Genomic DNA, 23579 nt, shown 5'->3' on the forward strand with positions numbered 1-23579 from the left:
AGGATCACCATCATTTTCATCTGTAATTCTGTGGCTCTCCTCTTTCCCTATTCTAGAAACTCACAGTAGCACCTACTCTTTAGTCTTCCAGGACCTCTTCCTTTGCCCACTGTCCTTCGAGATGAACAGTAATTTACATCTGCTGCTGTGCTCATAATCTCATGATCACAGTACACTGTGTCTAAGGCTCTTCTCAGGTGTCTTGCTGTTCAGTTGCTCAGTCGTGTCCGACCCTTTGCAACCCCATAGACTGTAGCTTGCCAGGCTTCCCTGTCCTTCACCATCTCCCAGAGCTTGCTCAAACTTATGTCCATTGAGTCGGTGATGCCATCCAACCATCTCGTCCTCTGTCATCCCCTTCTCTTTCTGCCCTCAATCTTTCTCAGCATCAGGGTCTTTTCCAATAAGTTGGCCCTTCCCATCAGGTGGCCAAAGTATTGGAGCTTCAGCTTCAGCATCAGTCCTTCCAATGAATATTCAGGATTGATTTCCTTTGGGATTGACTGGTTTGATCTCCTTGCAGTGCAAGGGACTCTCAAGAGTCTTCTCCAACACCACAGTTCAAAAGTATCTATTCTTTGGTGCTCAGCCTTCTTTATGGTCCAACTCTCACATCCATACATGGCAAGTGGAAAAACCATAGCTTTGACTATATGGACCTTTGTCAGTAAAGTAATGTCACTGCTTTTTAATATGCTGTCTAGGTTTGTCATAGCTTTGTCATAAGTTTGTCAAATTTATGTCTAAGTTTGACATAGCTTTTGTCATAGCTTTTCTTCCAAGGAGCAAGCATCTTTTAATTTCACGGCTGCAGTCACTATCTGCAATGATTTTGGAGCCCAAGAAAATAAAGTCTCTCACTGTTTCCATTGTTTCCGCATCTATTTGCCATGAAGTGATGGGACTGGATGCCATGATCTTAGTTTTTTGAATGTTGAGTTTTAAGCCAGTTTTTTCACTCTCCTTTTTCACCTTCATCAAGAGGCTCTTTAGTTCCTCTTTGCTTTCTGCTATAAGGGTGGTGGCATCTGTGTCTCTGAGGTTATTGGTATTTCTCCTGGCAACTCTTGATTCCAGTATGCTTCATCCAACCCGGCATTTTGCTTGATGTATTCTGTATACCAATTAAATAAGCAGGGTGACAATACTCAGCCTTGACGTGCTCCTGTCAGGGGTCTGTAGGATGCAGTAGGTGCAAAGAGAAGGGGCTTATACACCTATTCTCTTTTAAACACGTGGAGGAAGGGGAAGAAGAGCAGCTTTTGAGAGTTTGCTGAGAGAGAAGACTGACAGGGTGAACGTTAAAAAGAATTTTCATTTGTCTGTGCTGGGTCTTAGTTGCAGCATGCAGGATCTAATTCTCCAACCAGGGATCAAACCTGGGCCCCCTGCATTGAGAGCAGAGTCTTCACCTCTGGACTACGAGAGAAGTCCCTGAAAGGATGAACTCTTGGGAAGGGAGAGCAGGTTGCATTTGCTGACAGTCTCCTCTACCATAAACACAAAGACACCCTCCTGGTCTGCAGACACTCCTAAGAAATGAGGTGCTTCAAGAATTTTAGGCATTCTGAAAGTCTGTTGCTCTCCCTGAAAGTGAAGCACCCCAATGCCACATCCCTCCAGATATCAGATTTCTGTTGCAGGGCCGAGTCAGTGCCCTCAGGCAGGGCCCCCCAGGCACCCAGCACCAGCACCTCATCATCTAGGCTCAAGACAGGAGACAGGGAAACAAGAGTGGGTGGCAACCAGGGACAGTGAGTTCCCCTCCCATCAGGGTGCCCACTGCCCTCCCATGGCTCTGCCTCTGCCACCTCTGCCCTAGGACCCCAACCAGCTGATTCGCGCCAGTGCCCTCCGCGTCCTGTCTAGCATCCGTGTGCCCATCATCGTGCCCATCATGATGCTGGCCATCAAGGAAGCTGCCTCAGATATGTCTCCCTATGTGCGGAAAACAGCTGCCCACGCCATCCCTAAGCTATACAGGTATGCCCCAAGCCACTGCCCATCCCTGGCCTCTCCCAGTTTTGAAGGCTGATTTTGTTGTTTGTTGTTTTTAAGTCTTTAGGTAGTTTAAGACAGTTTGGGGAACAGACAGTGAAGGAGGACATTGGGAGCAGTGGCTCACACCTCTTGATGAATAGGGTTGGGGGGAGAAAGGGGAGCACATCTCCAGCCGGTATTGGGAAGGCTGGAGAGGAGGGAGGGGCAAACAACAGTTTCTCTCTCAGTTTGGATTCTGACCAGAAGGACCAGCTGATAGAAGTCATCGAGAAGCTTCTGGCTGACAAGACCACGGTGTGTATACGGACACACAGAGGTGGGTGGTGGGAAGGTGCCAGGCCGACCCCTTCTGTCCTTCGCGTTAATGCGCTCCTGCCTCTGTGGGTTCCCCAGCTGGTGGCGGGCAGCGTGGTGATGGCCTTCGAGGAGGTGTGCCCCGAGCGCATCGACCTGATCCACAAGAACTACCGGAAGCTCTGTAACCTGCTCATCGACGTGGAGGAGTGGGGCCAGGTGGTCATCATCAGCATGCTCACCCGCTATGCCCGCACGCAGTTCCTCAGCCCCACCCAGAACGTGAGTGGCCTGGACCCCCAGGCGCGACCGCGACCCATGCCCTAGCAGAGTGGGTAGGAGGGCTTCCAGGAGGAGGTGTCCCCTGCCCCACCCGCCTGTTCCCCACCCCTCCCACCCCGCCCCCAGGAATCTCTGCTGGAGGAGAACTCTGAGAAAGCCTTCTATGGCTCCGAGGAGGATGAGGCCAAGGGCCCAGGGTCTGAGGAGGCAGCCTCCACGGCGCTGCCCACCCGGAAGCCCTACGTCATGGACCCCGACCACCGGCTGCTGCTGCGCAACACGAAGCCGCTCCTGCAGAGCCGCAGCGCCGCCGTGGTCATGGCCGTGGCGCAGCTGTACTTCCACCTGGCTCCCAAGGCAGAGGTGGGCGTCATCGCCAAGGCCCTGGTGCGCCTGCTGAGGAGCCATAGGTGCGTGCCCGCCCCGCCCACACCCCAACCCCGCCCCGCCCACACACCAGCCACGCCACGCCCACGGCCCAGCCACGCCTGGAGGGGGGCCGCCTCTCCGCTTCCTCTACCTAGAGTGCGGCGCCCTCCACCCCAGCCCACCGGCCCCTCCACACTGACGCCAGCCCCACCCTCCTCCCGCCTTCCCCGACACCCGCCCTCGCCTCCCTCCTCTGGGCCCACCTCCTTTCCCTGCCCGCGCCTCCTGCCCTGGCCCTGGCCTAGGGACCAGGTTCCTCTGCTGCTCCTCTCCGCAGTGAAGTGCAGTACGTGGTGCTCCAGAACGTGGCCACCATGTCCATCAAGCGCCGGGTGAGCACCTCGCGGTCCGACAGGTGGCTCTGCGGGGCAGGGGCGCTGGGGAAGGCAGGATGGGATGATGCCTTGGTGGTGTGGAGCATGGGAGGGAGAGGCCCTAAATGCAAGTGGAGGTGCAGGACCTGGATCCCCAGGGTGGAAGCTCTGATGAAGGAAGATAGGGTCAGAGCTGAGGGGGTGGGAAGAGCTGACAGTGGAAGAGAGTGCAGGGGCAAGAAGGAGCTGGGCCCTGGGTGGGGGAGGGTTGCGGGGAGGGGGCGCTCTGGAGGAGAAACAGGGCTGTGATGGCACTCCCTGGGACCACCTCTCTCGTGCTAGGGTATGTTTGAGCCGTACCTGAAGAGCTTCTACATCAGGTCCACTGACCCCACCCAGATCAAGATCCTGAAGGTGAGTGATGGACAGCCGTGCCTGTGGCCTTAATGAAGGGTTAAAGAAAGCACAGAGGGACTTCCCTGGTGGTCCAGTGGTTAAGAATCTGCCTTGCAATTCAGGGGACACAGGTTTGAACCCTCGTCAGAATACTAAGATCCCACATGCCACAGGGCAACTAAGCCTGATGTGCCACAACTAAGACCTGATGCACCCAACTGAATAAATATGAAAACAAATGAAAGTGCAAAAAGCCCAATGGCACCCCCTGCCCCTTTTCTGCCTCCCTGCAGCTGGAAGTGTTGACTAACCTCGCCAATGAGACCAACATTCCTACTGTCCTCCGGGAATTCCAGGTACTGGCTAGGGACCAGCTTGTAGCCAGAGAAGCCCGTGAGAGTTGCCCTGTAGCTCCTTATGTTCAGTGAGAATCATCTTGGTGGGTTAAATCTTCTCTTTAGAACCCCAAATGGAGAAGCTGTTATTTCACGTCCCTTCCCAATGCCTTCTGCCGGCTTTGGGTCAGGGAGTCACCGGGTAATGGATGAGGGTGTCATTCCTTTACCCAGAGTTTAGTCTCTGGCATGATCAGTCACTGAATGAGGGGTAACAGCTTTCCAGAAGGTCCCCCTCAAGTCTGCAGAGTGACTGCCGAGTCAAGTCTGAGGGATCACCACCTTCTGGGGCTCACTCTGTTGTGGCCTCCCGCAGACCTACATTCGCAGCATGGACAAGGACTTTGTGGCAGCCACTATTCAGGCCATTGGGCGCTGTGCAACTAACATAGGCCGAGTCCGCGACACCTGCCTCAACGGCCTGGTGCAGCTGCTGTCCAACCGTGATGGTCAGTGTTTGTCTGTCTGCATGTCCAGCTCTGATGACTAGTGGGTGCTGCCTGCATGTCTGACTGATGGCCAGCAGGTATTCTCTTGTCTGGCCAGTGACAATTCGTGTTCATCAGTCCATTGGCCTCTGTTTGTCTTCTTGTACCCCTGCCTCTCTGAGGGCCACTGGAGAAGTACAGGAGGTTAAAGAGTGAAGCAAAGGGCCTGGGGGCATTGCAGGTGTGTCTGCCCATTGTGTGTGGCCATCTGACTGTCCTGGGCTCATTTCCTGTTCCACAGAGCTTGTGGTTGCAGAGTCAGTGGTGGTCATCAAGAAGCTGCTGCAAATGCAGCCAGCCCAGCATGGAGAGATCATCAAACACTTGGCAAAGCTCACAGACAACATCCAGGTGAGGGGGTGACCCCACTGGCTTCCCCAACCCAGGGAAGGATCCTCCCCATGATTTTAAGACCCTATAGTTAGGGACTTCCCTGGTGGTCCAGTGGTTAAGAATCTGGCTTGCCAGGCAGGGGACCTGGGTTTGATCCCTGGTTGGGGAACTAAGGTCCCACATGCCAAGGGGCAACTAACTCCGTTCCCCACAACTAATGAGCCTGTGCCCTGCAACAAAAGATCCTGCATGATGCAAATGAAGATCCCATATGCCACAATTAAAGACCCAATGCAGCCAAATGAACTTTTGAAAAAAAAGATCCTCTAATTAAACTGGCCTTAATAAAAATTAAAAAGAAAAAGAAGAAAATCGGGCATCCCTAGTGGGTCAGACAGTAAAGAATCCACCTGCAATGCAGGTGACCCAGGTTCAAGCCGGGTTCGATCCCTGGGTGGAGAAGATCCCCTAGAGAAGAGAATGGCTACCCACTCCAGTATTCTTGCCTAGAGAATTCTATGGACAGAGGAGCCTGGCAGGCTATAAACCATGGGGTTTCAAAGAGTTCAGACACAACTGAGTGATTAACACTTTCACTTTTTAAATTAAAAAATCTTCCAAACCATTCCTACAGGCTTGGAAGATCTTTGGGTGGGAGAATGGGAAAGATGAGACCATGTGACCCTGGTTTGCTTTCCCTTTGGGGACCCCTTGCTGAGCTCCAGCCTGGTCCACACTCACGTTTTCTCTAAAGCTCTGGCTCACGGTGGCTGGTTGACATGCATGTGTTTTTGTGTTGCGTTGCCAAGTTGAAACATTCAGACAAGGCATTCCTGAAGATTCAGGAAGGATAACATGGCCAGAAAGCATCAAGGGTACAGTGGATCCAGAAAGCCAGTCTTTTATACCAAACCGTGACTGAACTTCAAGGCTCTGTGCATGCTCTTGAAACCCTGGGGAAGAGGGGAGATGCTGCCTGAGAAATGCCCACCTAGTATTTTCTCTCCCACCACCTCCCACTCCCATTCCTAGAGAAGCGAGCACAGATGGGAGGAGTGCTGGCTCCCTGGCAGGCCGCATGCCCACCCGCCTTCCCATACCCACCCCAGTCCTGACTCCTCTCCCACCCACACAGGTGCCCATGGCCCGAGCCAGCATCCTGTGGCTCATTGGCGAGTACTGTGAGCACGTCCCCAGGATTGCACCAGACGTCCTGAGAAAGATGGCCAAATCCTTCACTGCCGAGGAGGACATCGTCAAGCTGCAGGTCATCAACCTGGCAGCCAAGCTCTACCTGACCAACTCAAAGCAGGTACTGATTGAGAGATGCCCCTCAAAGCCCTCTGGGCCCCAGAAACGGCCTGGGTGGTGTTCTGTGGGTCCTCACCAGGTAGGCATGAACTTGAGTACCTCTTTATTTTTGTCAGTTTTTTCATTTTGTATTTTCATTAATGTTTATTGGAGTATAGTTGATATACAGTGTCATGATCGTTTCTGCTGTACAGCACAGTGATTCAGTTATACATATATCAGCACCTCGTTCAGGACAGGTGGCTGGTCTGCCCATGTAACCCAGTGTTCCCCAGAGTCCACGACTACTCTGGAGGCCCAAGGGCCCAGTAGAGATAGTGGCCATGTTGAAGAGACTCTTCAGTGGGGCTGTGACTTCCAGTCTGCCAGTGGGAGTGTCCCTGCTTGCTGCCTTCGGGATGCTGGGGCCAGAGGGAGGGACCTGCAGTGACAGGCTTTGATGGGAGACCACATGTTCCAGGAGACGTGGTCTATCCTCCTCCCAAAGCTTGGTGATGCTTCACCAGTCTATGCCAGCGATAAGAGGGCACAAGCCTGGGTGGTATTGGTGGTCATCGTCATTCCCATGGTGAAATATTATGAGAGGCACCGTAGCCAAGAACACGGCTCAGCTAAGCTGTAATATCAGGATATTAACAGCCTCTTGAGTGTCCAGTATCCTCTGAGATGGTCCCAGGAGACGTTTCTATGAGTCAAGTATAATGTGCCAGAGCTCTTCAAGGTGCTAGGACACCAGGCACCGTGATAGTCCCCACGCTCCCTGCTCTGCTCACTCAGGCGAGGCAGGGGTTGGCAAACCACCGCCCATAGTCCAAACCTGGCCTGCTGCCTCTTGTTGTAAATAAACTTTTACTGGGCTACAGCCACGTTCATTCATTTGTTTATCGTCTATGGATGTTGTAGCTGCAGTAGAGTCCATATGGCCTGCAAATCCTAAAATAGGTCCTCGGCCTTTTGTAGAAACGATTTGGCAACCCTCAGAGCAAACAAAGCATGTGGGCCATCCCCTGGGGGTGGCGACATCTCTGCTGGCCTGAAGGTGGCCGCCTTGCCATCCCGTGGAGTCTTTGGATGGTGGTGTTTGTGCATCTTCTGTGACCCATGGTGGGCAGGGTGGGCCCCAGGGCCTCCAGCTGAGGGGCAGGGCTGTCACATGTGGGGCCTCTTGTCAGGAGCTGGGATGGACAGTGGTCGTGTGGAAGCTGTGAGGGGCTGGGTCTGTGGGCGTCAGTATTGTGGGAGAAGCAGATTAGAGACAAGTTAGAGAGAAAGGCACCATGGGGAAGCCTTGGAACAAATATCTGTGCGCCTCCTTTATGCAAACAGGAGAAAAGAGCAGGTGGGAGGAAGGTCTGAAGAGATGAAGCAGGCTAGGTGGGTGGCTGCTGGGTAGAGGGGGTGTCTGAAAAGCTCAATACCACACCAGAGCCCTGAGCCCCAGCATAGTGATTCAGCATGTTTGCATAAGTCTGGGTGTGCCCACGTGGCTCTTCCCTAAGTTGTCCCTGTTAGCTTCTTGTGCATTTATTTATGACCATAATTAACATACATTTCCCAAGTGCCTACTGTGCCTGGCACTGAGCTATGTCCTTGGGTGATGACAGCGAGTGAGACATGTTTACTGGCCTTCGAGTGCTCACAGCCAAGTAGAGGAAACAGCACAAAATGCAGAGCAGTAAGGGCTGCAGTCAGTCTTCCCTGGTGGCTCAGATGGTAAAGAACCCACTTGGCAATGCCGGAGACATGAGTTTGATCCCTGGGTCAGGAAGAAAGCCTGGAGAAGGAAATGGCAACCCACTCCAGGATTCTTCCCTGGGAAATCCCATGGACAGAGGAGCCTGGCGGGCTACAGTCCATGGGGTCACAAAGAGTCAGACACAACTTAGTGACTAAACAACAACAACAACAAAGGGTATAGTCAGAGTTGGCACAGAGAGCCATGGGTACAGATGGCTTAAGCCCTCTCCTACGCAGGACAGGGGGTCCCGGTCTCCATCAGGCCACTCTGAGTAGGCTGTTCAGACAGATGGAACCTCCACACACCCTTCATCCTAAGGCCAGTCCTTCAAGGCACAAGCTCCTTAGAATGGTTCTTGGACTCAGTAAAGAGAGCTTTCCCCCTTCCTACCCTCCCTGTCTTTCTCTTTTCTTCTTTCTCAGCTTGTGCTGAGAGTGGTGGAGAATAGGAATTCTCTGTACTCCAGGAGGGAAGTGTTTGCGTGTGCCCAGGGCCATCCTTGCCAAAGAGCAAGGATGCTCCCCTCTTCCCAGTAAGAGGGTGACATGCTCGACCTGCCACGAGGCCACAGCAATCCCAGCCATTGCCCCCTCCCCCACATGCTGACCCCCACTGCATGCCAGACTCTGACCCAGGCTGAGTTAAGGAGATGACGGATGAGCTCTGCCCTTCTGTGGCTGAGCAGATAACCAGAGGGTCTAACAGAAGATGCACTGGCAGAGGTCTTGGGGTGGCAGGATTAGTGAAGGTGACCATTACAGCCACTTCGGGCAACTGCCTGCTTGAATGCTTTTGGTAGGTAGGTTTGCTTTTGTTTGCTTGATGAGATACCTGGGAGGAGGGTCTGCTTAGGTCATGGTGGGAGCTAAAATCTGGCTTCTAGAGTGAGTGGAAGAGTCTGACAAGTTCTGCATTATTTTTTTTTTAGTTAATAACTTCTTTGATATCATAAAAATAATGCATGTTCATCATAAAATGGAAAATCCAGAGAAATATTATAAGTTAAATATTTAAATTACCTATAGGTCTACCACTTAGAAAAAACTAGCATTGGTTTTATATTTTCTTAGGTTGTTTTTTTTTTTAATTTGGTTTCTAGATATAATCATCCAGAAATTGTACATTTGTGCCTTGTTCAATACATTAATCTTTTTGTTTCTATTTCCTCATAATGCCTTATATTTAGAAAGTTGTTTCCTTGTTCACATATCAATTAAAATTTTCACGCATAATTTCCTCCAGACTTTTTTTTTCTATTTTTAATCCATTGTATTGGTTTTCTGGAACTCTCTTGCTTTTTCCATGATCCAGCGGATGTTGGCAATTTGATCTCTGGTTCCTCTGCCTTTTCTAAAACCAGCTTGAACATCAGGAAGTTCACGGTTCACGTATTGCTGAAGTCTGGCTTGGAGAATTTTGAGCATTACTTTACTAGCATGTGAGATGAGTGCAATTGTGCGGTAGTTTGAGCATTCTTTGGCATTGCCCTTCTTTGGAATTGGAATGAAAACTGACCTTTTCCAGTCCTGTGGCCACTGCTGAGTTTTCCAAATTTGCTGGCATATTGAGTGCAGCACTTTCACAGCATCATCTTTCAGGATTTGAAACAGCTCAACTGGAATTCCATCACCTCTACTAGCTTTGTTTGTAGTGATACTTTCTAAGGCCCACTTGACTTCACATTCCAAGATGTCTGGCTCTAGATTAGTGATCGCATCATCATGATTATCTGGGTCATGAAGATCTTTTTTGTACAGTTCTTCTGTGTATTCTTGCCACCTCTTCTTCATATTTTCTGCTTCTGTTAGGTCCAGACCATTTCTGTCCTTTATCGAGCCCATCTTTGCATGAAATGTTCCCTTGGTATCTCTAATTTTCTTGAAGAGATCTGTAGTCTTTCCCATTCTGTTGTTTTCCTCTATTTCTTTGCATTGATCACTGAAGTAAGGCTTTCTTATCTCTTCTTGCTATTCTTTGGAACTCTGCATTCAGATGCTTATATCTTTCCTTTACTCCTCTGCTTTTCGCCTCTCTTCTTTTCACAGCTATTTGTAAGGCCTCCCCAGACAGTCATTTTGCTTTTTTGCATTTCTTTTCCATGGGGTTGGTCTTGATCCCTGTCTCCTGTACAATGTCACGAACCTCATTCCATAGTTCATCAGGCACTCTATCTGCTTTATTGACTATGCCAAAGCCTTTGACTGTGTGGATCACAATAAACTGTGGAAAATTCTGAAAGAGATGGGAATACCAGACCACCTTACCTGCCTCTTGAGAAATCTGTATGCAGGTCAGGAAGCAACAGTTAGAACTGGACATGGAACAACAGACTGGTTCCAAATAGGAAAAGGAGTACGTCAAGGCTGTATATTGTCACCCTGCTTATTTAACTTCTATGCAGAGTACATCATGAGAAACGCTGGACTGGAAGAAGCACAAGCTGGAATCAAGATTGCCGGGAGAAATATCAATAACCTCAGATATGCAGATGACACCACCCTTATGGCAGAAAGTGAAGAGGAACTAAAAAGCCTCTTGATGAACATGAAAGAGGAGAGTGAAAAAGTTGGCTTAAAGCTCAACATTCAGAAAACGAAGATCATGGCATCCAGTCCCATCACTTCATGGGAAATAGATGGGAAAACAGTAGAAACAGTGTCAGACTTTATTTTGGGGGGCTCCAAAATCACTGCAGATGGTGACTGCAGCCATGAAATTAAAAGACGCTTACTCCTTGGAAGAAAAGTTATGACCAACCTAGATACCATATTCAAAAGCAGAGACCTTACTTTGCCGACTAAGGTCCGTCTAGTCAAGGCTATGGTTTTTCCAGTAGTCATGTATGGATGTGAGAGTTGGACTGTGAAGAAGACTGAGCGCCGAAGAGTTGATGCTTTTGAAGTGTGGTGTTGGAGAAGACTCTTGAGAGTCCCTTGAACTGCAAGGAGATCCAACCAGTCCATTCTGAAGGAGATCAACCCTGGGATTTCTTTGGAAGGAATGATGCTAAAGCTGAAGCTCCAGTACTTTGGACACCTCATGCGAAGAGTTGACTCATTGGGAAAGACTCTGATGCTGGGAGAGATTAGGGGCAGGTGGAGAAGGGGACGAGAGAGGATGAGATGGCTGGATGGCATCACGGACTCGATGGACGTGAGTCTGAGTGAACTCTGGGAGATGGTGATGGACAGGGAGGCCTGGCGTGCTGCGATTCATGGGGTCGGAAAGAGTCGGACATGACTGAGTGACTGAACTGAACTGAACTGATTGGTTTTCTAGTGCTGTGTAATAAATTACCACAAACTTAGTAGGCCAAAACAACATGTTTACTTTCTATTTCCATGGATCAAGAATCCAGGGATGGCCTAGCTGGGTCTTGTATGTGTACGTGTGTGCGTGCACACAGTCAGTCATGTCCGACTCGTTTTGCAACCCCATGAACTGTAGCCCACCAGGCTCCTCTGTCCATGGGATTCTCCAGGCAAGAACACTGGAGTGGCTTGCCATTTCCTCTTCCAGGGGATCGTCTCAACCCAGGGTTCGAACCCACATCTCTTACATCTCCTGCATTGACAGGTGGGTTCTTTATCACTAGTGCCACCTGGGTTGGGTCTTACACAAGGCCTTAGTTACAGCTGAGGAACTGGTCAAGTTGGGGTTCTCATCTGGAGGCTGTGTTGGGCAAGCATTCATACCCAGTTTCGCATGCCTGATGGTAGGACTGAGGCCCTGGCTTCTCGCTGGTTGTCAGCTGGAGACTGTGCTCAGCTCCCTGCCACATGGTCTCTGAACATAGCTGCCTGCTTCTTCAAAGCTGCAAGGGATAAAAGTGTCTAGAGCCAGTCTGCTAGCAAAACTGGAGTTGAATGTATGGAAACAGTCATGGGATTATATGGTGCCCCTGGTCACTTCTTTCGTACTCTGTTGGTCAGAATCACGTTTTTGGCCACGCCCACCCGCGGGAGGGGAGCAAGACTGGGCTTCAGGAGGTAGGATTCTGGGGCAGGACCTGGGCATCTGTCCCCCGCATCCATCTAGACCTTATTTTGGCGTAGCATGTCAGGTGTGAATGTATTTTAATTCCTTTTTTTTTTTTTTTTTTTGAAGAGCTAGTTTCCCTAGCATGATTTAACAGGTGTTTGCAAGGTAGCAGGTATGTTGGCATAGGTTCTTTTTTTAAAAACAATTTTGCTTCTTTATTTATGGCTGTGTTGGATCTTTGTTGCTGTGAGGACTTTTCTCCAGTTGTGATGAGTGCTCTGGTTGCGGTGCGCAGTCTTCTCCTTGTTGCGACTTTTCTTGTTGGGGAACAGAGGCTCTAGGCACATGAGCTCTAGTAGCTGCGGCTCCCAGGCTCTAGAGCACAGGTTCAGGAGTTTTGGCGCATGAGCTTAGTTGCTCTGTGGCGTGTAGGATCTTCCCAGACCAGGGATCGAACCCAAGACTCCTGCATTGGCAGGCGGATTCTTTACCACTGAGCCCCTGGGGAAGTCCTGGCATAGGTTCTTGAAAAGGCATCGATGTTCCCCACTTAAAATTCTTCCAGGCAGCTGGAGCCCTTGGGTCCAACTGGGAGCTTTGTTCAGTTCTTCGTGCTCTGGAGCTTGTGTCAGAGGCCTTCTTAAACAGCCTATAATTCTTGTGCATACTGGCTAGGCAAGGCAGCTGTCCTGGGGCTGCAGACTGGATGCGATAACCCCTGGGGAATGGGTCCTCAGTATGGAGCAGGGTAATGAACTATAGGCAAATCCTGCAGTGTTGAGGTGGAGGGACCAGCCCCTTCTTGGGTTGGTTGTTGATGGAAAGTTAAGGCTGTGGACAGATGGATTGAAACCTTGAACTCTTCTTTCCAGAATTAGGCAAGGACTCGAGGGGAGGGAGAGCGGGCCTATGATCGGCCAGCTGGGCATAGAGTTGGATCAGTAGCTGCTTGACAACAGTCAGCGTGGATGAGGACATCTGGTAGCCTTGGCACGCGGGGTGGGGTCTGGTCAAGGAGAGGCAGGTCTACAATGAAGTCCATTTTGATGGAGGTGTCCTAGGGGAGTGTGGGGTTTGGAGTACTTACCTGTGATGGGAACAGTATCTCAGGTGGTACTGTGCTGAAAGGGTCTGAGCTGAACATGAGGCCGCCGAAGCCCCCGTTGTAGAAGTAGTGGAGTCTGAGCAGCTCTCTAGAGTTTTGTCATAGCAGCTACCCTGATTCTGGGCCAGCATCTTGCTGATGGCCCTGCCAGATTACCTGGCTTAGCTGTGTCCAAGGCTGGATGTAACACCATGTAACCAGAACATCAGGAAGACCAGAGTCGGTTTGCTGGTCCCATCCCTCAGAATATCCCCAGATACTCTGGCCGTGGTGACACGGGATGTACATACTTGGTGGATTTTGATCGTCTTTGCGATAGGGATGGAGACCTGGATGGGGTCAGCCACAGAGGGTAGGTGGTGGGAGGGACAGGTAAATAGAGTGCCGGGTCCAGGCACTCTATTTACTCTTGGGCGGGTCCCGGCCTGGGTGCAGCACTGACTGGCTCCTGAACCCAGGAAATGTCACTTAGTGATTCTGATTTTCCTCTGGAAATGGGGGCAGTAGCTCTGCCTCTTGGAAGGGCTGTGGAGATTCCACGAGGCAGTGAAAGGCCCCACCAGCACAGTACTGGGCACTAGAAGGCACTCCATAAATGGTGGCTACTACTGTCATTTTGTAAAGATAGGAGCAGGGCAGAAGTTGAGATTTGGGGTCCTGGGCTCTGGCTCCCTTGACTGCAGACTATGAGCCCCATGTTTACTTCAGCAGACCCTAAAGTGGCTGCGGTTTGCTCCAATCTCATTAGAACCTTCCAGCAGGGGATTATGGCCTCTGAAACCCCTGGGCTGCCCAGATTCTACTCTGTGGGTCCATGGGGTATGCGGACAGCCCCTGCCAAGGGGATTCCTCTGTGTCCCCCTTTCTCTTTTTGTCGTCTGGTTTCCCCTGGGTGATGGAGTCTAGGAACGGTGAGGTCTTGAAACCTGTTCCAGACCTCAGGGTGGAGAGGTTGGCTCAGCCTGGACTAGTGCGTTAGGAGTGGGCCGAAGGCAGTGGGGACCACAAACCTGAGGAAGAATGGCCTCCTCAGGGATAAGAGGGAGGGTTCCAAAAGGGCAGCCTCTTGTCCTGGCCAAGGCAGTTGTCAATGTCAGGGTCAGGGGTCAGGGCTGGGGAGGTGAGGGAAAATATAGGTCTAACACAACAGAGGAAAGTGAAGTGTTTATCTTCAGTCATGCCTGACCCTTTGTGATCCCATGGACTGTAGCCCACCAGGCTCCTCTGTCCATGGAATTCTCCAGGCAAGAATACTGGAGTGGTAGCCATTCCCTTCTCCAGGGGATCTTCCCAACCCAGGATCGAGCCCAGTTCTCCTGCACTGCAGGCGGATTCTTTACCATCTGAACCACCAGGGAAGTCCTGACACAGTGACACAATGGTGGAGTTGGAGGGAAAGTTGGGTGGAGGCAGCAGTGCTTGGAGCTGTTGGCTTAAAGAATCTGGTTCTGGGACTTCCCTGGCGGTCAAGTGGTTAAGACTTGGTGCTTCCACTGCTGGGGGCACAGGTTCGATCCATGGTTAGGGAATTAAGATCCTGCATGTTACAGGACATGGCCAAAAAAAAAAAGAATCTGGTTGGACACCTCCTACGTCCCCACCCTCTGTGATGGCTGCTGACTCACCTCTCATGTCCCAGACCAAGCTGCTGACCCAGTACGTTCTGAGCCTGGCCAAGTATGACCAGAACTACGATATCCGTGACCGAGCGCGCTTCACCCGGCAGCTCATTGTCCCTTCGGAGCAGGGCGGGGCTCTCAGCCGCCATGCCAAGAAGCTCTTCCTGGCACCCAAACCAGCTCCAGTCTTGGAGTCGTCCTTCAAAGGTGAGAGCTGAAATCAAGAGGAGCCTTCCTGGGGGAAGGGGAGAATTGGGCAGCACCCCAGTCCTGGCTCTTCCCCCTGAGGTCTCAGTCTTGGCCAGGCACCAGCCTTTGGTGGGCAGGACTTCTTTGCCCCTGGCTGGACCCTTTGCTCATCCTGTGGTGCCCCGGGCTTGCTCCTTCACCCGCTCACCACCACCACTAGCATCATCTCACCTGGTCTCTACCCTCCCAGGCAGGATGGGCCCTTGGCTCCTCAGCTCTCAGACTCCTTTTTCCATCCACCTCCCTGAGCAGGCATATCTATCAAGATTTTACATGCCAATAGCCCAGGAAGGCAGGAAGTAGAACTGCATACAAAGGAGGGGTGTATGTTGGTAAGGGTCCTGAGAAAGCGGTTTTCAGCACTGGCTGGGCTGTCATTGCAGGTCAGCCCAGACCCCAGGCCCTCGGCCCTGCCTCATCTCTCAGGCAGGTCTCCATGACAAGGGCTCTGACGGCGAGGGGGTGGGGGACCCAGCTGGCTCTTGGACCCAGGAATCTCCTCAGGAGGGAGCTTCCTGCACCAAGTTCGGTTATCTTCTTGTTCTGCTTTGTCTCTGCCCTGGCCCCGTGGAGTAAGGAGATTCAGAGCCATGGGGCAGATGGGAAAACCTGCAGGGAGGAAGCGGCGGTGCTTTCTCCTCCCAACACCGTTCCCACCATAGGTCTCCTGCTGCCCACCTCTGGCTCTGACCCCGTCCCACTCCCATGCAGATGGCTCAGCTCTCCCCACAGAGGCCAGAGCCTGACCAGACATGGCTCTTTGCCCTTGGTCCCAGCCTGGCCAGTCTCTTAGAGCTGATAGCCTCATCCCAAGCGGCCACTTAGCCCTCACCCCACCTGCACCGTGCCGTGGGAAAAGCCACACCTGCATTTCTAACCCCCCCTCCCCCAGCCCATCTCAGACTCCAGCAGACGGGCCTGCGGCAGCTCTGGGCCCAGCGCCCTCCCGTCTCCTCTGAGGTCCCAGTTTCCTCCACCCCGCCCTGGCCCCTCAGCCCTGCTCTTGTCAGTCATACAACCTTCTTCCCAGCCTGTGGACCTGCCGATTTGGTCAGGGCTGAAGAGCCCTTAGGAGACACGTCCAACCCCTCTTCCGTCTAACTAGGATGTTCCCACCAGAATCATCACCAGGCCCCACCCAGGAAACAACCCCCAGGGCATTTCCTCACTGCCACTCCTGGCTTGACCTCTGACCCTGTCCTCAGACCGGGACCACTTCCAGCTGGGCTCCCTGTCCCACCTGCTCAACGCCAAGGCCACAGGCTACCAGGAGTTGCCAGACTGGCCAGAGGAAGCCCCGGACCCATCTGTGCGCAACGTGGAGGTCAGCAGGAGTGGGGTGGGCAGGGGTGTGCGGAGAGAGGTGGACATCAGGGAGCCCTGGGGGTTGCCCGGCCCCCCTGACACCCTCCCCACATGCAGGAAGAAGACCTCTCCCTTATGGAGACCCACGTGGGCCTGTTGGGCGAGCACACAGAGGTCCCCGCCCCGTGTGCCGTGCGGCCTGCCCTGTGTGCAGTGCTCTCCCCCAGCCTCTGCTGCCCCCTCTCCCCCGTGTGCTGCCCCCCCTCCCCCGTGTGCTGCCCCCCCTGCCTGTCCCGGACTCTGTTCCTTCCTTGTTGGCAGCCAGGCTCTGTGAGCACCACCCACACCATCCAGGGACAGTGCCCTTGCCTGCCCTCCATTATTCCCTCTCAGGGCCAGGGCCAAGTGGGGCCCCCCAAAAGAGCTGGGGTGAAGGATAAGAGGGACTTTCCTGGTGCCTCAGCTGGTAAAGAGTCCGTCTGCAACACAGGAGACCTGGATTCGATTCCTGGGTCAGGAAGGTCTCCTGAAGAAGGAAATTGCAACCCACTCCAGTATTGCCTGGAGAATCCCATGGACAGAGGAGCCTGGCAGGCTACAGTCCATGGGGTCTCAAATAGACACGACTAAAGCGACTAACAACTCCTCATCTCTAGGTACCTGAATGGACCAAGTGCTCCAATAGGGAGAAGAGGAAGGAGAAGGAGAAACCCTTCTACTCAGACTCGGAGGGAGAGTCAGGCCCCACAGAGTCTGCAGACAGCGGTGAGGAGATGGGCAGGGCTGTGGCCTGTGTGTGCGTCTTGTGGTTACCTGTCTGATGCAAGCGTGTGCTCTTGTGTTACATGGTTATGGGTCCAAGGGAGCGTGCACCAGTATGTGTGTTTATGCACCGGAGGGACTGACTGCATGTCCCAGACACGTGTATGCTTGTGTGGGTCTCCATCCACACGGGTCCATCTGTGTCCCAGCTGGTCTGGTTGGCGTCTGACTAGGAGCAGTTCAGGGTGTGGGCAGAGCGGGGGAGGAGGAAGAGGTGAGTTTGCTGCATCAGTGCAGAGTCTGAAGCTGAGCGCCTAGGGCTCCCCAGGAGCCCTGCTCAGAAAAGAGGGAAGCCTGAGACTGTCCCTCCACAGACCCCGAGTCCGAGAGTGAATCGGAAAGTAAGAGCAGCAGTGAAAGCAGCTCCGGGGAGTCCAGCAGCGACTCTGACAACGAAGACCAGGAAGAGGACGAGGAGAAAGGGAGGAGCAGTGAGAGGTGAGACGACTGGGGGGTTTCAGGGGCTCCTGTGGGAAAGAAGGGCCAACACTCAGCCTTAGTCAGTCTCCTAAGAGCCCCCAAGCCTCCTCCTGAGCTGCAGGGGCCTGCAGTCCTCCAGGTCTGCTCACGTGAGGGCCGCAGCCTGGGGAAGCAGTTGGGGAAAGGGCCTGGGCTGGCGCAGGCTGGCCTGAACCTCTCACTGCAGCCCAGGTGTGGTATCCTGTGGTCCAGGCTCCCCACCCTCACCCCCAGTTTTCAAGGCTTTCCCTGCTCTTCTGTGAGGCAAGAAGTGGCCATCCAGGCTGGACGCAAGTCCTGTTTGCCCCCTCTCTTCCAGTGAACAGAGTGAGGAGGAAGGTAAGAAGAAGAAAATGAAGAAGAGGAAGAAGGTGCCAGAAGGGCAAGAAGGCGGCTCGTCCTCGGATGAGGGCAGCGATTCCAGCAGCAGCTCCTCAGAGTCTGAGATGACATCAGAGACCGAGGAGGAGCAGGTGGAACCTGCCTCTTGGAGGAAAAAAACAGTGAGTGCCTTGGGGTAGAGAGGGGGTTGGCTCATGGCCCAGGGCCCCCTCCACCCTCTGGGCCAGGCCCAGATGTTTCCTCACAACCCAGCATGGGCCAGGGTACTCCCCTTCCACACTGACACCTGATTTTTCTCTTCCAGCCTCCTAGTAGCAAAAGTGCCCCTGCAGCCAAGGAGGTCTCCCTGCTTGACCTAGAGGACTGTGAGTTTGGGTAGAAGTCAGTGGGAAGGAGGCCTGGGGAGGATGATGTAGGAAGGTCAATGGCGCTCTGGACTAGGTTCCCTGGGGCTTCAGGGTAATGGGAGCAGACCGAATACATTTGAGCCTGAGAGGGCAGCGGGGCAACCTCCCCAGGTGCAGGGTTGAAGTCAAGGGTGGACATCTCTCTGGAGGCACCAGTTGCCACGTCTCGCTGTCCATGGTGCTGAACCGTCTGCTCCCTGAGCCCTAGGCTCCATGGCCCTATCCAAGCCAATTCCACTTTGCCTCTCCTTTATCATCATGTTCCTCGTATGCCCCACAGTCACCCCGCCCAGCGTCCAGCCTGTGTCCCCGCCCACAGTCGTGTCCACCAGCCTGGCTGCTGACCTGGAGGGTCTGACACTCACAGACTCCCCCCTGGTGCCCTCGGTGAGTGGGCTGGGCAGAAATACATCTCTGTGGTGTGTCCTGTGGTATGCGTTTGTGCGAAAGGGGTGTGATGGAGTGGGTAGCTCTGAGTCCCCGTTTCCGTGAGCACAGACGGGAACGAGGCTGGGGCTGGCCCTTTTCTGGTGGGTCATTTCCATCCTTCCCACCCCCCCTACCCGATCCCCGCCAGCTGCTGAGTCCCGTGTCAGGAGCTGGGAGACAGGAGCTGCTGCACCGCGTGGCTGGTGAGGGGCTGGCTGTGGACTACACCTTCAGCCGCCAGCCTTTCTCCGGGGACCCCCACATGGTGTCTGTGCACATCCACTTCTCCAACAGCTCAGACACCCCCATCAAGGGCCTGCACGTGGGCACCCCCAAACTGCCTCCCGGCATCAGCATCCAGGAGTTTCCTGAAATCGGTGCGGAAATCTCCACCCTACACAGAGTGGTGGAGGAAGCTCCGGCGCAGGGACGGGGGTGGGAAGGTCCACGGGTCTGCCTGTGGCTGCTGACAGTCCACTCTGTGCCCAGCCAGGGGCTAGGCTCTGGGAGTACAGAGATGGCATCTGCCACAGTCCATGCCCTGGTGGACAAGACAGACTAGGAAATGAGCAAGTCCATATCGGGACAGGAGGAGCTTGAGGCTTGACTGATTCAGCGCTGACTTCAGTGGGGTGAGGGCAGGTGGGGGCGGGTGTTGAGATTTCAGGAAGAAACCAGGAAGAGTCTCCAGCAGCCCAGAAAGCCAGGTTCCATAGAAGGCAGTCAGCTGTGGTAGTGGAGGGGAGAAGGAGTCTGGGTTCCGGACCCATCAGGTGATGGGGTCTCCATCTCCCCCTGCTTCTACCTCTCACCGCTGCAGAGTCCCTGGCACCTGGAGAGTCTACCACTGTTGTCATGGGCATTAATTTCTGTGACTCAACCCAGGCGGCCAACTTCCAGCTATGGTATGTGTCCAGCTTGTGGAGGAGCAGGAGGGCAGCTGGGGAGAGGAGGTGTCAAGATAAACAGACTGGAGGTGGTGTTAGGTGGGGAGGCATAATGACCCGGAAGGCGTCCCAGGACCTGGGGCCTCACCTCCAGACATGGTGCAAGGTGAGGGGAGAGAAGCAGGCCTGACTCCCTCTCTCTGTCTCCTCCGGCCTTCCCAGCACCCAAACCCGACAGTTCTACGTCTCCATTCAGCCACCCGTTGGGGAGCTGATGGCCCCCGTGTTCCTGAGTGAGAATGAGTTCAAGAAGGAACAGGGTGAGTGCTCCCTGGGGGTGGGTGGGACGGCTGCTCAGGACCCTCCTCTGGGGCTTATTCAGCTCCACGGTACAGGCATGCTGTGGGAGCCTCAGCTGCTGCACACAGAGGGAGGCCTCGCCCCTTGTACTCCAGCAAAGGCTTCCCAGACCCTCGGACACTTCAGTGATACTTTGGAGAGAGTTGAAACGCAGCCAGGCAGAAGATTCTAGGCCAGGATTGCAGCTGGGGGAAGCATTATGAGTAGGCGTTAGTGAAAATTTTCAGCAGGGGTGCAGTTTGCCTTGGGGCCTAGGGATTCTTAGCACTGGGGAGTAGGGAAAATAAAGCTGAAAATATGTTCGGCTAGTTTCTGGAAGCCTTGAATCCTGTGCTAAAAGATTTCAGTCCTAAAATTTCAGAAGTGAAAAAGGTCACAGGTTATTTGGTACCAAGTCCATTAATAGAGGGGTGAGGAGTGCAGATTTCATTTTTCTAGCAGTAGAGGTATTATTGAAGTTTTTTGAAAAAAGAAGGGGCCAAGTTCAGTCTTGGGCTGAAATCTGGCAACATTTACAGTTAGGACTGGAATTGAGAGAATGTGCAGCAGGAAAAAGAGGCAGAACAGTATAAGTAGAAAGAATCATGGGGGTTTGTGAGTCCTGGATTTAAGTTCTGAACCTGCCGCTTGCTTGGTATGTGACCTTGGACTAAATCCTGTGACTAGTTATAAGGCTATTGACATAGATTTGATGAGAGATGGTGAGAACCAGGAGTAGAGCCACAGCAAAAAGAAAGGCGGGCTGAGGTAGGGGAGAGGGGCTCCATGGGCATTTGCCAAATGAAAGAGGAGACAGGGATGTGGAAGCTGTCTCTAGAATATCTGGCTTAGAGAGGGAGAATGGCAGTGCTGTTCACCTCGACCAGGGGTTGGCCAGCTTTTTCTGTAATGGGCCGTAAAGTAAATGTTTTATTTATGTTAAACATTTTAATATTTATTTATTTGGCTGTGCTGGGTCTTAGTTGTAACATGTAGGATTTTTAGTTGCAACATGTGAACTCTTGATTGTGGCATGTGGGATCTGGTTCCCCGACAACCTGGGCCCCCTGTGTTGGGAGGGCGAAGTCTTAGCCACTGGACCACCAGGGAAGTCTCAGCAAACATTTTAGGCTTTCTGGGTCATGTGGTCTCTGCTGCAATTTGCCTTTGTAAGCCAGGAACAGCCATGGATAATACATACATGAATGAGTGTGGCTGTATTCCAATAAAACTCTATCTATGGACACAGACTTGAATTTCATATACTTTACATGTGTCGTGAAATATCTAGCGTTGCTTTTTTTCCCCCAACACTTAAAAAATATTAAAAAAAACCCACAAAAACCACATTGTGGACCATGCAGGTGGTATGTTGTATTTGCCCTTCAGGCTATAATTTGCCAAACCCCTAATCTAGAAGAAAGAAGGATGGATCAGGCAAGGGAGAGGGGAAGATCTTGCATAGTTTTGGATGAGCTGCTTTTTGAAATATACGTGGGAAATTCAGGAGAAGGTGTTTCATACACAACTGAAAAATGTGGGTCTGTGCCCAGGAAACACTTCTAGGCTGGAGTCAGGAGCAGAAAGGTGATAACTGAAGCTGTGACTATAAGATCACCCTGAGGGAGAGATGAATGGGGAGATAAGGAGGCCACAGACCTTTCTTGAGGAAAACTTGTATCCTTCAGGAGAAAAAGGAAGGGAGGGGAAAGAGAAGGAACAGGGTGTAGGTAGGAGGAGGGATGAGGAGATGGAAATGTGTCTTGGATAGTCTGCAGGCCAAGATGACCGAAGCCCTTCAGGTCCAGCATATAGGAAACTGCTGCCAACATCAGAGAGCGCGGGTTATTGCCAAGGAGGAGACCGAGGCCAACTGCAGTGGGTTTAGAGAGAGCAGGGCCTGAGGAAGTGAGTCCTCTTTGGAGGCCCTTGGAGGTCAATAGTGAAGGAAAACAGAATTGGCATCATGGCATGTCTGGCTTCTAGGGAGGACTTAGGAATGAGGAGACTTGATAAGGAGAAACTAAAAGTACAGGACAAGAAAATGTCACTAGTTAGGAATGGAGGGGATGAAAGAAACAGGAAGGGTGTGTCTGTTCTCCAAAGGAGAACAATGGAGGGAGTAGCAGGGGAGGAGAGAGGCTGGGGAGAAGGTGGGCAGGGCAGATGGAGGAGCTCACGGGGCTGGGGAGAGCACAGGAGTGCAGAGATGTCAGCCCTGTGGAGTGAGGGGATGCTCTGAAGGCATGGGGACGTCATGAGCCTGGGCCATGTTTGGAGCTGTTGTCCTGTGTGAAATCAGGGGTCCATCCATGAGGGTTGCTTGTGACCCTTGGACTCCGGCCTGTCTGGTGAGGACCTACAGCAGCTACCAGTGACCTCTCTGCGAGGAGTCAGCCTCCAGGAGCTGGGGGAGAGTTGAACTTGGGTTGGAGGGTCAACCAGGAAAGACCAAAAGATGTGGGGGCCAGGCGGAGGAAACCTCTGAGAACTGACTGGCCTCCACAACCACTGGCCACTGCCAAGGGGCTGGTAGCCCAGATGTCTGACAGTGGGGAAGCACCAGGTCAGGCTCTGGTCTGCAGTATGGACAGACCCCGGGGTGGGGTGGGGAGAGGCTGACAGAATCTCCCTGGGGGAGGACACGGCCCGAGAGGAAAGTAGCCCTTCCCCAAGACTGGTGAGGGAGACCTGCCTAGACCCTGGTGAGAATGCTCAGTGGGCAGACCCAGGGGCACCCACCATGGCCTTCACCCTCACCATGACCTCTGCCCCCAGCAAAGCTGACGGGCATGAATGAGATCACAGAGAAGCTCACGCTGCCAGACACCTGTCGGAGTGACCACGTTGTGGTGCAGAAAGTGACAGCCACAGCCAACCTGGGTCGTGTCCCTTGCGGGACATCTGACGAATACAGGTACTGACTGCCAGCAAGGGGAACAAGATGGACTCTTGGGCCTGATTGGAATGAGGGGCCCCGGGCCCCAGTGTTGAGCCCATTCCTCCACCCCTACCCCAGGTTTGCAGGGAGGACGCTGACCAGTGGGAGCCTGGTCCTGCTGACTCTGGACGCCCGGCCCACTGGAGCTGCCCAGCTGACGGTCAACAGCGAGAAGATGGTGATCGGCACCATGCTGGCGAAGGACGTGGTGCAGGCCCTGACCCAGTGGTACCAAGGGCTGCGACCTGTGTGACCCCTTCTTTCCCTCCCTCGTGACATGTAGGCTATTAGCCTCCCTCTCTCTCTCTCCTCATTCCATACAGCATCCAGGGGGGTCCTCTTTCTCTCTGGTCATTACCAGGCTCCCTTCTGGTCCCCCTCCCCAAGGGTTCCTTAGTGATCTGTACAGAGGGATTCCATTCAGCCCTCCCAGCTTGGTGTAGCTATTTATGTGGCAAAAGCTCAATAAAATATCTTCTCCCTAGAGGCTGGCTCACCTTCCCTTTCTTCTGGGTTCTACCTAAGGGGATTGACTGGGGAGCCAGCTCCCAAGATTGACAGTATTTGACCCTTGTGAATGACCGCTACTGACCTTTTAGGTTGAAGCCCCAAGATGACCGTGTCTTCAAGTCTCCACGCGTCTCTATGAAAGAGACACCTGATTAGGATGGGGAGGCCAAGCTGGAGGAACTCCTTGGTCCTCTACAAGCCTC

At 53.0% G+C, this 23579-nt stretch overlaps 1 protein-coding gene across 4 annotated transcripts in view; it reads left to right on the top strand.

The window, feature by feature from the left end:
* The window catches only part of AP3B2 (adaptor related protein complex 3 subunit beta 2), a 38718-nt gene extending 15366 nt beyond the window's left edge, over positions 1 to 23352 (top strand). For 3 of the 4 annotated variants that reach the window (XM_040257488.1, XM_040257487.1, XM_040257490.1), the window contains 22 exons: positions 1823 to 1983; positions 2229 to 2295; positions 2395 to 2577; positions 2704 to 2987; positions 3284 to 3338; positions 3663 to 3734; positions 4010 to 4072; positions 4428 to 4560; positions 4841 to 4950; positions 6068 to 6244; positions 14707 to 14893; positions 16141 to 16259; positions 16897 to 17005; positions 17377 to 17500; positions 17841 to 18024; positions 18168 to 18228; positions 18551 to 18657; positions 18848 to 19076; positions 19520 to 19604; positions 19809 to 19906; positions 22704 to 22842; positions 22945 to 23352. In XM_040257488.1, the coding sequence (XP_040113422.1) occupies positions 1823 to 1983; positions 2229 to 2295; positions 2395 to 2577; positions 2704 to 2987; positions 3284 to 3338; positions 3663 to 3734; positions 4010 to 4072; positions 4428 to 4560; positions 4841 to 4950; positions 6068 to 6244; positions 14707 to 14893; positions 16141 to 16259; positions 16897 to 17005; positions 17377 to 17500; positions 17841 to 18024; positions 18168 to 18228; positions 18551 to 18657; positions 18848 to 19076; positions 19520 to 19604; positions 19809 to 19906; positions 22704 to 22842; positions 22945 to 23119 (2922 nt within the window). In that variant the 3' untranslated portion in view covers positions 23120 to 23352. Of the gene's footprint in view, positions 1 to 1822; positions 1984 to 2228; positions 2296 to 2394; positions 2578 to 2703; positions 2988 to 3283; positions 3339 to 3662; positions 3735 to 4009; positions 4073 to 4427; positions 4561 to 4840; positions 4951 to 6067; positions 6245 to 14706; positions 14894 to 15125; positions 15268 to 16140; positions 16260 to 16896; positions 17006 to 17376; positions 17501 to 17840; positions 18025 to 18167; positions 18229 to 18550; positions 18658 to 18847; positions 19077 to 19519; positions 19605 to 19808; positions 19907 to 22703; positions 22843 to 22944 lie in introns of those variants that run through there. The other variant, XM_040257491.1, reaches the window with a different exon arrangement.
* Positions 23353 to 23579: the final 227 nt, after the last annotated feature.

Source organism: Oryx dammah, unplaced genomic scaffold (genome assembly GCF_014754425.2).
Source record: "Oryx dammah isolate SB20612 unplaced genomic scaffold, SCBI_Odam_1.1 HiC_scaffold_16, whole genome shotgun sequence".
Lineage (NCBI taxonomy): Eukaryota > Metazoa > Chordata > Mammalia > Artiodactyla > Bovidae > Oryx > Oryx dammah.